Source organism: Denticeps clupeoides, chromosome 3 (genome assembly GCF_900700375.1).
Source record: "Denticeps clupeoides chromosome 3, fDenClu1.1, whole genome shotgun sequence".
NCBI lineage: Eukaryota > Metazoa > Chordata > Actinopteri > Clupeiformes > Denticipitidae > Denticeps > Denticeps clupeoides.
The window spans coordinates 2,062,162-2,075,308 of record NC_041709.1 but is presented as its reverse complement, the minus strand read 5'-3'; the positions used below and the strand labels follow the sequence as shown (position 1 = coordinate 2,075,308).

At 46.4% G+C, this 13,147-nt stretch overlaps 1 protein-coding gene across 3 annotated transcripts in view; it reads left to right on the top strand.

Annotated features, from left to right (window-relative positions):
- Nucleotides 1-2,999: 2,999 nt before the first annotated feature.
- cntfr (ciliary neurotrophic factor receptor) overlaps nt 3,000-13,147 on the top strand; it is a 104,851-nt gene continuing 94,703 nt past the window's right edge. For 2 of the 3 annotated variants that reach the window (XM_028974914.1, XM_028974913.1), the window contains exon 1: nt 10,917-10,989. In XM_028974914.1, the coding sequence (XP_028830747.1) occupies nt 10,930-10,989 (60 nt within the window). In that variant the 5' untranslated portion in view covers nt 10,917-10,929. Of the gene's footprint in view, nt 3,204-10,916; nt 10,990-13,147 lie in introns of those variants that run through there. The other variant, XM_028974916.1, reaches the window with a different exon arrangement.

The following is a 13,147-nucleotide window of genomic DNA, read 5'->3' as shown; positions in this document are numbered from 1 at the left end:
GGTAAATGACAGCACCTCAAGCATCCAGCTTGCGTGCGTAAATTGCCCACATCGTCACCCACACCATTGCTGCTCGGAATGACATCCGACAGAAATAGCGGACTTACAGATGGACACACAAATTCCACTGCTAAACATGTGAAGACTAACAAGAAATGCAACCACTTAGAGTGCAAAATTCAGCCCAGTTGAGGATAAATATTAAAGAAGGTGGCTTTTCCTTCACAGCGCGAGCAATGGGACATGATGCAATGCAGCTGAAACCTTTCGTGTATTCTGAATTGTACTATCAAAAAAATACACATTTTCAACAGGATGTTCATGTTAAAACTAGGGAACAATACAGAATGACACGCTTATTACTGGTACACATGCTTTGAAGTGCACATTCAAAGAACTCGGCATGAGATATGGGTGTGACAATGACAAGTGTTCTGATGATATTCTCTCTACCTCTTTTTATTCCACCTCGGTGCTCAAGTGTTCATAAAAGTATGGATTTTGGATGACCCAGTAAATGTTGCTGCCTGGAACCCAGTGGGAAGGAACTTCTGTCCCATAGACAAGCTGTCTCACCTTGAGCAATCCTGTTGATGCTTTATGATTTAAGACCAGAATCACTGCAGATAAACCCAAAGCCATTCACACTTGACCACACACCTCCAACCAGACACACAGGCTTCTTAGTTGGCCACGGGGAGAGCTTATCTTGGTACAGACCCTATCATGTGGCTTTTACAGTAGCATAAACAGTGCCACTGTACAGGTGATGTGTCATGTGCGGTAAAGGGGAAAGAGACACAGAGACACTGCATTCAGTCTGATATAGACTCGAAGCCAGGCAGAGCATTTTGTTCTCATCCATCTCTGAACCTCCCCACTGTGGCTGTCTGGGCTGTTACAGTCCCAAAATGTGATGCACAAACTGACCCGGACGTCCCAGCATTCAGGTTACTAAAGTGGATTTAATTGTTAGCACAAACTCTGTTGTTTGTTACCGAGATGGTTCGTTTCAGACCTGGTCAGACCGATCACATGTTTAAGAGAGCCAGTTTAATTTAACAGTTAAATTAATAAGGTATAGACAAAATGCCCTGTTTTAGTTTACTCTAATGTAAATGCTTAATCTAATGTAAACTGAATTGTAATGCACCGTATAAGTATGACAAAGAGCAACAATTTTTTACTCTCCCAATTACCTTTCGTATGCATTTTTATTAATTCCCAGAGACCCCCCAAAACCATAGCAAACATTGACCTTTCCCCCTAGGTTTAATGGCAATAAATTATACCCCTATGGCATCGTTGTTATAACACGTTTTAACGTTAACTGGATTAAAGAAGTATTTATCCACTAATCCTGATTCACAAAGATTTAGACCTTGTTTACATATAGTTTGCGTGTAATCCTGGTTAAATCTAAAACCTTCGGTAATATAGGTAGAATTTTTTATTCAAATTTAACCTAGCATAAAGATGTAAGTTGTGATGGTGGTCACTTGTCATGGTCTAAGACTTCCCCCGCTTGTCTTCGGCCACGTCGCTCTCGGCTTTTGCATTTAAAGGTTTTCCAAGCAGGCTTTGGGCTGAGACTCGCCCCTCCCCTGCGTAATGCCAGTTGAGCCTTTAAATTGCTCAGCTAACAACACCCAGGTCTCATCCTTCTTATCCAGTGTACTGCTGTCACTTCCCTTGTATTCAATTACCGCCCCAAAATCTCCAATTAGCTTTTTACTTTAGTAAGCAGCCCAAAGTAGCAAGTGGTTGGCGGTTGGAAAAAGGGTCACAATTGTTTATCATGGGAGATACTGGGGTTGCATTTTAGTTGAACTAAAAAATGTATACCTAAAAATGAAAATCACCATGTCCTAAAGCAGATTTGTAACTGCTGATATAGAAAATCTGAAAGGTGTTACTGCTACCTTTATACTAATATATTTACATATCCATAATATATATTTAGATAATTTAGATATGATTTAAAATTAACTTGTACTTTTAATTTCACATGCAGCTCGAAGAAAGTGCAATGGTCTCAGATTTGCATTTTAAATCTTCCTGCTTTTGTTTTTAGTAGAAATGCAAATGGAATGACAACTATGCACCACGCTTTGACTTAAGTGAAGCAAATGTCGGCAGCATCGGGACGTCTGGACTTGTTTTAAGATGCCTTATCAACCTAAAACAACAAAAGGAAATATCCCACTGACACATAAACGCGTGTACTTAAACGTTTTCTACATTTGTTGCCACGAGGAAGGGAAGTTCAGATGACTTTGTCACGTGATGATACAATGAAGTGTGAATATAACTTCTATGGGAGGGCTGGCAGGTCCCTGTTCGCCTCCCGACCGCTCATGTTTAATGCAGGCGCTGCTGAGCTTCAGTATTGATTTGTAAATGCTCACCATGTGTGTGTTTATTTCTTTTTTTTTTCGGTTTTCTTGCGCCTGCCATTGTTTCACCGACACATTTGCATAGCAGAGACAGTGGAGGACACGGGGAGAGACAGCAGAGGCATAAATCGTTTAAGATGTGGCTTAGCATCCTCGCTGAAAGACAGGCTCTGCACAATAGCAAAGGCACATTCGTTTCTCGCCCGACTTTCTGATCATTGAGGATGAAAATGGGGGGCGGGGCTCAGCAGTGTCATATAAATTATTTTCTTGAGTTTTGTTCTGTAACCTGTCCAAAAAGTGTTTAAATGCTCTCTCTCTCAGGAGTGTGTGGAGTGTCTTGGACCACGAGCAGATCTTTGCTTCTCAGAAAAAAAGTGCGATAAAAGAAAAAAAGAACGTAAGTTACAGGCCTGCAACACCCCCCACAACACCAGCATTCGGCCGAACCCGCGCCCTTGTGTGTGTTCCTGTGGCGCACACTTCCCTCGGCAGTGGCTAGGGGGTGCACTGTGGACAGTCTGGGCCACTAATGTATTCCTGGCTGGTGGCTGGGGCTGGTCACATGGGGAGCCTGTGCGAGTTTAAAAGTGCTTTGGTCCTCCTCAGCCAGTGCAGAGTGAGCCAGTGCTGAAGGCAGAGCCGGGCGCAGCAGCAGCAGCAGCACTTGCAACTTTCTGTAGAGGAGCTACTGACATCCACACACGCCCTGCACACACGCACGCACGGCTACAGAGGAAGGGAAAGAAAGAGAGAGAGAGAGAGAGAGAGAGAGAGAGGAGAGCCTGGATAAAAAAAGATATTTCAGTGAGTACAATTCTGCATTCTTTTTTGTTTTTTTTTTCGCCTTTTGTGTCCTGTATTTTCCTGCCGGATCTGTGTGATGGTGATGTGAGTTGGGTGTGAGGATGCTGAGCTGGGGGGGTTTAACGCGAGGTGCTGGTTGTAGCGGAGGAGCTCTCGCGCCGGATTACTTCACCACCTCTTCTTTTTTTTTTTTTTTTTTTTTTCCCGTTCCCCCTCCCATACGCCCTGTGCTGCCGCGTCTTTAAATTCATCTCGCCGCATCTGCCTCCTCCGGGCGGGCTGCTTTATTCCGCTGCACCGGACTCTGCTCTGCACGTGCTGTGAAGGATGCACTGTGCCCGACAGCCGGAAAATGCAAATCGGGAGCTGCAACAAAGTGGATGCGTGCAAAATAAAAGAGGGAAAAAAAAAAAAAAAAAAAAAGGAGGAGAGGAGCGAGGGAAACGGGGAGAAGGACAGGAATCGGAGTGAAAGAGGCAGCCTTTCAAAGCCCTGACACTGGCCAGACAATTAGCTCAGGATTCTGTTATCTGCATCTCTCTGAAAGCCCTGCCCCGAAGCCGCGGGTCAGGGGACGAGCTGACCCTGTGTCAACACTCCGGCATGGAAGCCATTATCAATCCCTGATTGATTAGTTTTAGCGGAAATCCCCCCCCCTTTTCTCCTCCTCCCGCTGCCTTTTTTTGTCCTTTTCCTCGGCCGTTGTGTCTGCCCGTCGCCCGTGTATTTTTACGGCGATCCCGTCTTTCACCAGAGTTGTGAGTGGCTCCCGGTCCGGGGGCCTTGTTGTTGGGGGCGTCGCTCAGCGCCGGCTCCGGGCTCTGCCGGGTTTTAAGTGCGCTCTTCTCGGCACATTAGTATCAAAGGGGGGGGGGGGGGGGGGAGCTTTAGCTCGACTTAGCGGCCGGTGCCTTAATGACTCCTTGTTTCATGGCTTGTTGAGGGCGATGCTCAAAGAGGGTTTTTTTTTTTTTAGGGGGTTTTAATGAGGGCCTCTTCTTCCTCTCCGCCACGTTTCTGTTTGCAAATCCCCCCAGAAAGGACTTAACGCACCACGCAGCCCTTGTCATTCGAGCAGTCTGGCGCTCACAGATGGTTCTGCTTTAACTTTTGGCCATATAAAGAAAAGGGGAAAAAAGGGCAACGCGTGTCACACCAGCGGCGCACAGGGACATAAATAACGCGCTGAGAACTCAATAAACGAGGTGAAGTCTAGTGCAGCGCGCCCGCATCAGCAAGCGCATTAACGCCGGTCCGTTAGGTGGTGGCACTCTATCGGCATCACCGGCGTCCCAGGTCTCCTCTCCATATTTCTTCTCCAGGCCCCATGCTTGCGCGGTTGGCTCTAATCTTTTGTCCCGCCTTGGACGCGTGTTTATGCTTTAAACACGAGAACGGTAAAGTAACGCTAGCATAATATTTCCCCTCGACATACTTACCCCTTGGACAAACATCCTTAAACAGATGTCAGAATTTGGGCTGATCAGAGAGCTGGGCTGGGCGCGTGGAGGGGGGGGGCACCGGTGCCGGCCCACCCCGAGATACATAAATCCAGCAAATGAGAAGCTGCTGCTGGGAACCCGGAGCGCGGGAGCTACTGGGCCCCGTCCGGGAGAAAAAGATTCACTGCACGCTAGCTGCCCGTAGGTCAGGACTCCGGGAGTCTGATCGCACCCCGTCCAGCGCCGGGTAAATATAGCATGTCGGCTTCGCCTAGTAGGAGCCTTGCCGAAACCCCCGGGAGCGGGCGAGGGTCTGTGGCGTGAGAAAGCGAGTCCGAGTCCGAGATAAATGCTGTGAAAGTGAGTCTGAGTGGGATTGCCAAGCTTCTCTCCCACACACTCCAGAGATCTGGTTCTGTTTAGATGAGCAGGTGATGATAAAGTGGCCCTACTGTGCGTGTGTGTGCGTGTTTATACTGGCACGCTGTCCAGGGGGTCGTTCCTGTCTTCTAATTAAGACAGGCAGGTTGTAGAAAATGGACGGGCGAGGTTGTTTACACAAGACCAGACCAATGAATGTGCTAGTAGCCTAGTAGGTAACACACTCGCCTATGAACCAGAAGACCCGGGTTCAAACCCCACTTACTACCATTGTGTCCCTGAGCAAGACACTTAACCCTAAGTTGCTCCAGGGGGGGACTGTCCCTGTAAATACTGATTGTAAGTCGCTCTGATCAAGGGCGTCTGAGAAATGTAAATTACGATGAGGAAAATACGACCATGAACAAGCTCAAGACAACACAAGTAAATCCAACAAAAATGAATGACATGAAAAAAGGGCTTAAACACCGACTAGACGAAAGGCAAAGTTAATTCACTCAGTGTATAACAGTGTAAAAGTGGAGTAAAATAGCTGCACAGGTCGGTAAAGATTCACACACTCCCTTAAAATGCTGGTGCTGAAGTGGCTTGTCATATTTGACCTTAGGTAGCCATACCCTGATCAAAGCATGATAGGGGTGCGGCCGTGAGCCCCTCCCCGAGGACAGGTGAAGATTTGTCTCCCCGCAGAGCTAATTAATCCCACGGCGGAATGAAATCTATTATTCCGCCGTCTCAACCCACCCGACAAAGCCGCGTCTGTTATCGAGCGATGACAGTCGGCCACAGGAATTACAACCAGGCCTGTTTAGCGGGGGCACACAATGAGCCAAGCCACGTCTCGGGGAAGCGTTGCATAAACCCCGGCGCTTTTCAAAGGCGTCTTCTCCAAACATCTGCCGGCGACGTTCCTTTTTTCCGCCAAGCTCGGTGTGCTTCTCTTGCGCCCGGTCCCGAAGTGACAGACTGAACTGTAGTGAACAATGCCTCACGGGTACAATAGCTGACACAAAGAGGCCCGGGAAAAAATGGAGCCCACAGGAGATACTGTGTTGCTGGTTATCATCTGCACCTCCAATGCACCCTTCTCAGGTTGGACCTGCGGCACAAACACAAGCGACAGATAGCCCCAAAAAATGAGGGGGGGCTCCTCCCGGCTTCTGTGGGCTTTTAATCTATTAACTTCTGATCTTTAAACACTAATCAATGCGGCTTTTATATTTCCATTGAAAGGAAGAGGGGGCGAATAAATAAATCATGCTGGCAGAGTGGCCGGGCCCGCTCCGAGGGACTTTATAGCCCCCTGCTCCGTAGTGCGCGCGTCACAAATCGCGTTAGCGCGCCGGAGCCGCCTTGTTTGTTTTTCCTTTCCCCTTTTCCCGCTTTCAAAGTGTCGGCATTATTAGCCATGGCTCCTTTGAAAGGGCACGCAGGAGGTGGAAAAAGAAAATGAGAAAGGAGCAGGGCTTTTGAGGGACAGCGAGAGGGAGGTGCGCGTTAATGCTCGCTATGTCCCACAGTTCCATTTGCATTTATTTTTCCATTTTCACCGCTAACCAGACCGGACTCTGTTGCTGTTGTGGCTGCCAGAGCGGATTTCGCTGGAGGCGCCCACCACGGTGTGGCGGGAGAACGGTGGCGGGGCAGCGTCGCATTCGGCCCGAGACAGTGGTGACAGTGACCGTGTGGTTGGCTGCCCATACGCCATGTCCCCTTCACAAGGGTTGGAATCCCGGATGAGCCCATTCAAAAGTTCAGGGGCAGTGGTGGCCTGGCGGTTAAGGAAGCGGACCCATAATCAGAAGGTTGCTGGTTCGAATCCCAATCTGCCAAGGTGCCATTGAGGTGCCACTGAGCAAAGCACCGTCCCCACACACTGCTCCCCGGGCGCCTGTCATGGCTGCCCACTGCTCGCTCAGGGTTATGGGTTAAATGCAGAGGACAAATTTCACTGTGTGCACCATGTGCTGTGCTGCTGTGTGTCACATATGACAATCACTTCACTTTGGAATGTAAGACTTGCCAAACAAAGCTAATTAGAACAGAAAGAGAAAAAAAATGCCACATTTTCCTGTATATATTATACCAACTAATATAAAAACATTATTAAAATATAGTTAAATTAAATACGTGCTGTACACTCATTAAATATTGTACCCTTCTCAGTTGTGATCTTACGACATGCCGTCCAGTAAATGCATCTCCTTTAAAAAACCAGTCCATTTAATCTCTGAAGTGGAATCAAGCTGATTGCCTGTTGTGTGTGTGTGTGTGTGTGTGTGTGTGTGTGTGTACCCGCATGCACATGCTTTTATTTGTCTGTCACATTTGTCACAGAGCACTTGGCCTCCCGGCTGAAGGCTTATTTGAAATTGCTAAATTCCATCAGACTGATTTGTCTGCCTCCCCGAGACACGGCGCAGTGGCTCACTTCATCACCTGAGAATGTTATCTGCTTAAAGACCTGCATTAAGGGCCTTTAATTAAAGGACTGTGGTGCCAACCCGGCAGCGGGTTTGGCCCTCCAGGTGGACCCGATCTGGGCTGTAATCCTGGCAGACCGGCCGCGATAAGGCTGTTTTCCTCGCGCGGCACGGCGCATTAAGCCCGTACCCCGCTGCTCGGGGTTGGCGTTGTTTTCCGGCCACAAAACACTGTTTCTCTTCATAAAAAGGCGCGCACTTCATTAACAACGGCGCAATTTTTGAAGCTGAAAACGGTGGACTCGATTCCTGGAAAAGCCAAATTGTTCGACATCGCAGTGGTTGATCTTTAATGCGGATGAGTTTGTGTTAAAAGAGGGCCGACAACACGCCGCAGGGTTGGTGGAGGTACAAACGAAACATGTGGAAGTTATCACAGGCGCAGCACAGACGGGCACGTTGCTGCATGCTGAGGGTCTAATCGGTGAAATTGCCTACTTAAGATAATACGCTCCAAATAAGCATTTTTTTTTCCCATAGCAGATGGACGTTTTCAATGAAATGTGACACTGAACTCAATTATAAGTTGAAACGTGCCGTTTATGCGCTTTGAGGTCTCTGACAGTTCTGAGCAACGTGCTTCAGTGCGATTAGCAAATTCTGCTCTTTATTTTATGAAATCTGCGATCATCATGCATCAGCGATACTTTTGATTGCATGAATGAGAAGGAAGGAGCACCGGGGATTTGGCGATTCACGCCACAGCCCCCTTTACTACAGAACGCTACCGTTTCACTCTTCCATGCAGTAGTTGTTTTCGCCATGCAGCCGTCGTTGCAAATATCACCGCCGCATAGCTAAGTTGACATCACAGGAAGCGAGACACCAAAAGGTACGCCGAGAACAGATCCCTGTGGTGCTTCTGCTGTTATATTTGTGTACCTAATAGCTGCTTCTGTTAGATTCACCCGCATAATAAGCATGTTTAACCCATGCATTAGCATCAGGCCCGCCTGCGTTTTAGGCCCGCCTCAGCGGGGTCGGGGTTAGACCCAGGTAATGTAATGAGGTGTCAGCTGTCGGTACAACCGGTGCATAACTCGTGGACAGGGTCTCTGAACTGTCTGCCTTTCCGAAAATGTCCCTTCTGCAGATAGGCTGTCGGGCGAAGGGACTTGCAGAGGTCAGCGGTGACGCCGTTGAACGGGACTACAGCGCCGGGGCCTTTACAGGGCGTCATTAAAAAACGAATCTGGCGGATATGGGTGCAGGCATTGTAAACAAATACGGCTGATTAATAAAGATCAGGCAGCGGGCCGGCGTGCGCCTTTTAAACCACGCCAGGCAGGTCATGCCTTCCTGTAACGCGATCTCTCAAACCTTTAAAAGCCTGAACTGCTCTGCTTTGGGTCCTCCTTCATAAATCACCATTCGCCTTCAAGGTCCTATCAAGAATATTCATTTCCTGAGTGGATGACTCTGCCGTTCCTGATATATTTGGCTGTTGTAGTAAAAATAAATCAGGTTTTCGGACGAGTTTATCATCCTGGAATTAATCGGGACTATGATTTAATCATTATTCAGATGGAAATGAATGCAGCGTTTGGGCGTGTCCGGGCACACTCCGGGCTCGGGGAATGACGAGCGCGATATTTGGGAATCGCACGTGAGGACTGGCTTGAATAATAATAAATATGCTTTCTGACTTGTGCAAATCACAACACGCATCCCAGCCTAATCAGATTCTACTGTACAAAAAAACACGGAGATCGAACAGTAGCGGGATTTACAGACGTCCCACAAAAGCCGCTGCTCCCCTGCGTCGCGTCTCTTAAAATAATTAGCCGAAACGGGCCGTCTGATTAATCTGTTAAGTAGTACTGGGGAGATAGCGGCAAACAAATGTGCTAATGGCTGCAGGAAATATTACAGTTGACAGGCCTGCATTAAACCCTCAGTAATTTAAGAGGGCTGACAGTTTGCGCCCTGGCATTTTGTGAAATATTCTTCTGGGCAATTTACCTGCAGGAGAGTGCATGTGGTGAGCTACTGCCAAGCATTTAAATCTTTAAATCTATCGCTCCCCTATCCTTGATATTTAGAGCTGCAAAGAAGCAGCGGTGCTGCATGGACCCTAACGCCAACATTGATAAGATGGGAGGTGGCAGAGAGATCCAGGACCAGTGAGTTCCAAGCAGGGTCCTACGCGATCCCTTTCATTTCGGATCAAGAAGGTCATCGAGAAGGTCTCTGACACTTTTAGAATTGATGGTTTGTTTCAGAGCTCCAGAAAATAACCATTACAGCACATTATTTACACAAAGCATTAGTGCCAACGTGTCCTTGCGGCAGAAGTTCTTCTAATGAGTAACATAAGAGCATCAGAACGTAATGAAGTCATGCTACATGGAATCCCTAGCTGTCCCTTTGCTTGTGTTCCACTAAAAACACAAGTGTGTTCTGTGGGTTGGAGATAAGGCAAAGAGGAGAGAGAGAGCAAGAGATTAGTCTGCTCTTAAGCTGTAGCACCCCACTTCAGGAATATTACAGAGGCACCAGCGAGGTTCATGAGCGATATGCCAGGGGATGTGAAGAGCGTCCATGACATCACAGGCCAGTGAAGCTTTTGATACCCCGACCTGCCTTCATTCTTGGATTTGGGAATCTAAGAGCTTTAACCACAAACAGGCAACATTCTAAATCATACAATGTGTCACCAAATGATGAATATGCATAGTAAATTAATTCATTTTTAAATGTTAACTTTCATTTTCAAAATGTGTAAATGACAGAACTTTTAAGTTCTTATCTGAAGTGATTAGAATCATTATCATAATGTTCCTCCACCCCATCACCATGGACACCAATGTTCTTCACCAGTGCCATCATCGTAAGCATTAAGCCTTGCACATTGGCTGTTTTTACCTGGTCTTGCTGACACTGCAGCAAGGTCGGGTTTTTGTAGATCCCTACCTGAACATAGAGATGTCTTGCTGATTCAGTCAGTGGTAAACGTCTAATTTGTGGTTCTTGTTCAGCCAGTTCACATTCACCAATGTTCTGCCACCATGTTGACCACACACAATCGCTTTTCTGACAATTCAAGCTGCTTTCAAATTGTTCATCTGGTGCAGTTTCTGAGCCTGTCGTTCAAAACAGGCCTATTGCCTTTAAAATCCATTTAAAGGCCTGTAATTTCTCAGTTCTCCGTCATTAAATTTCTGTGGTACCACGTGGTCCCATGAAGTGGACAAGTTGTAAAAATGTTAAAATAGCTGCATTTTTGCAATTTCCCAGTATAAACACTAACCCAGAATAATCATGTCCACATTCACACAATCACAATAAAATGCATTTTGCCCTACGCTAATAATTTTACACTTTTGGCAAATCCTTTCCTGCAGTCTAGCACCAGCACTGCGCTGTTGAGTTCTGATAGACTGGATCCAACTGACTGGGCGCCCAGAGCCTTGGCCAGGAATGGGTCCCATGCTGGCCATGGCCCATGCCAGTGCTGAGTGGAGAGAGGAGACAGAAATTGTGAGTTATTATTTGTCCTTGCAGACCAGCGGAGGGAAGCTAATGAGCACCAGGCTGGGCAGACAAGGGATGGCTGATTGTTGAAATTGTCTGACACTCTGGGTTCCTGCAGCAAATGCCACCTCGTCGGTTTATTTACCCTCATTACTTTAATTAAAACGAGGTAACATTTGAAAATACGGAACAAAAGCGATTTGGCTTATGATGAGAAACTAAGCTGTTCTTAACATTGTACTGAATAAGCAAGAATAATTTTGAGAAGGTGCTGCTTTTCCATATTATTAAAAAAAAAAAATTATATCTGAAGGATTCCAAATGTGTACGTCACAAAGAAAAAAAAAAAAGAAAGTTGTTTTGATGAGGCTTTTGGAAAATGCCACACGAAATCACCATACAGTTGCAATGCTTGGCATACAATGAAAAAGAAAAAAATGTTCTCTATAAAAATCTAGATTTTTTCAGAGCCCCGACTGAATTTCAACACCTTAAACGTGATATGTGAACTACAGGTTACACACAAAAACAAATAAGCAAAACTAAAAAGTTATATCAAATAGAAATACAAATAGTGATATAAACTAGCTGAATATATATATATATATATACACACACATACACACACACACACACACACACACACACACATATATATATATATATATATATATGTGTGTAGTCTTCTTCTGAACGGCAGCAAGTGGCATCAAATAAAGACAGCTTCATTTTGCCCTCTAACTTGCCCTCTAACAATGTTGGAAAATCGCTATGTATCCGACTGGGCTTGGTTGTGCTTAAAAGCCACAGTCATATTTTTTTCAATAGCATTATCACTGCTGCACCACTGGGATGCCAAAACCCCTCCAGATTCCAGCTTGGACATGGAACCTGTGTGATCATTAATTGATTTCCAATAGCTCAATGGTGTGGCCATGACCCGGCAGCATCGCGATGATGAGCCAAGCTGCTCTGTGCGTCGTCGTAAACATTGCGATGACGTGGCATTCGGAAGCCCGCCATCAATCCTCTGCGTCTGTGCTGACGACAGATGACCTCAGCTACAGAACCGCCGGTCAGCTACTCACCTAAAACAGTATTTTAATAAGAGCAGCCACAATGTGTGACTTTGCTGACCTGGCGTGCACTGCAGCTATTTTATTCTAAAGCCATAACTAGGTAACATAGCCTCATAGGCAACGGGCACGGTGCAATAGGGATTCATCAAAGTGACCCCCAGAGCAGTGAGAAAACGCTTCAAAATCTGATTTCACACGGACATTATCGACTAGTTAAAGCCCGCCGCTCTGTACTTGTTCTTCTGTCTGACTTTCATTTGCCGGGTTTAGTCTCGGTGCGGCCTGGGAAACGTTGATACTATAGAGAGGATAATTGATAGCAGGTGGTTCCAGGGCCCGAAACGCAGCGCTCCTCATGGAGGAGCGGCCCGAGCCATCAAACGCAAGCGCCAGAAACTCCATCTGTTTGGTTCAGGTGCTGACTGCTTTTTTGTCTCCGTTTGTTTGCTTGTGTCCTTGCCCAAAATGAATCTTGAAATGTTTGCGAAAGCGCTGGGGTGGAAAAGTGCAGCTGGTGTCAGTGGGAAGGTGGGTTTCAGATGGAGTTTTCCCAGCAAGGCGCTTTTTCTACGTTACATATATACAAGTCCTGTAAATAAAAAATATGTTTTATAAAGCTGACTTAAATAATGTACTTAAATAATGTTCATTTCAAATGCCGTTGTAGTTATGAAGAAATATTTCCGTTTTGGTATTATTTAGTTGCCATTGGCCACATAGAATCGCAGAATAATATTTCATGAGATTTCTAGAACATCTCTTAACATTCTAGAATCCGCTGTTGTAAGTAACTGTAGCGGAATCCGAGGGCCCATTTGCTCCTGGCTGCCTGCACGTTCCCCGTTTATCTCATCTCACCTTCTTAAATTGAAGCCCTGATTACCAGATCAGAGGCAATTTTACAGAAAATAAAGTATTGAGCCGATTTATCCCCTGATGGGCACAGATGGCTTCATTGAAATACGGTGACTCCCGGCGAAGAGCATTATGCGGCCAGCGTATAATGCCGGCGATGGGCGTGTCATGGTCGAGGGCTGGGAATGACTTTGAGGAGCATGTAATTACCTTACCTGTGTAGCCGCGGC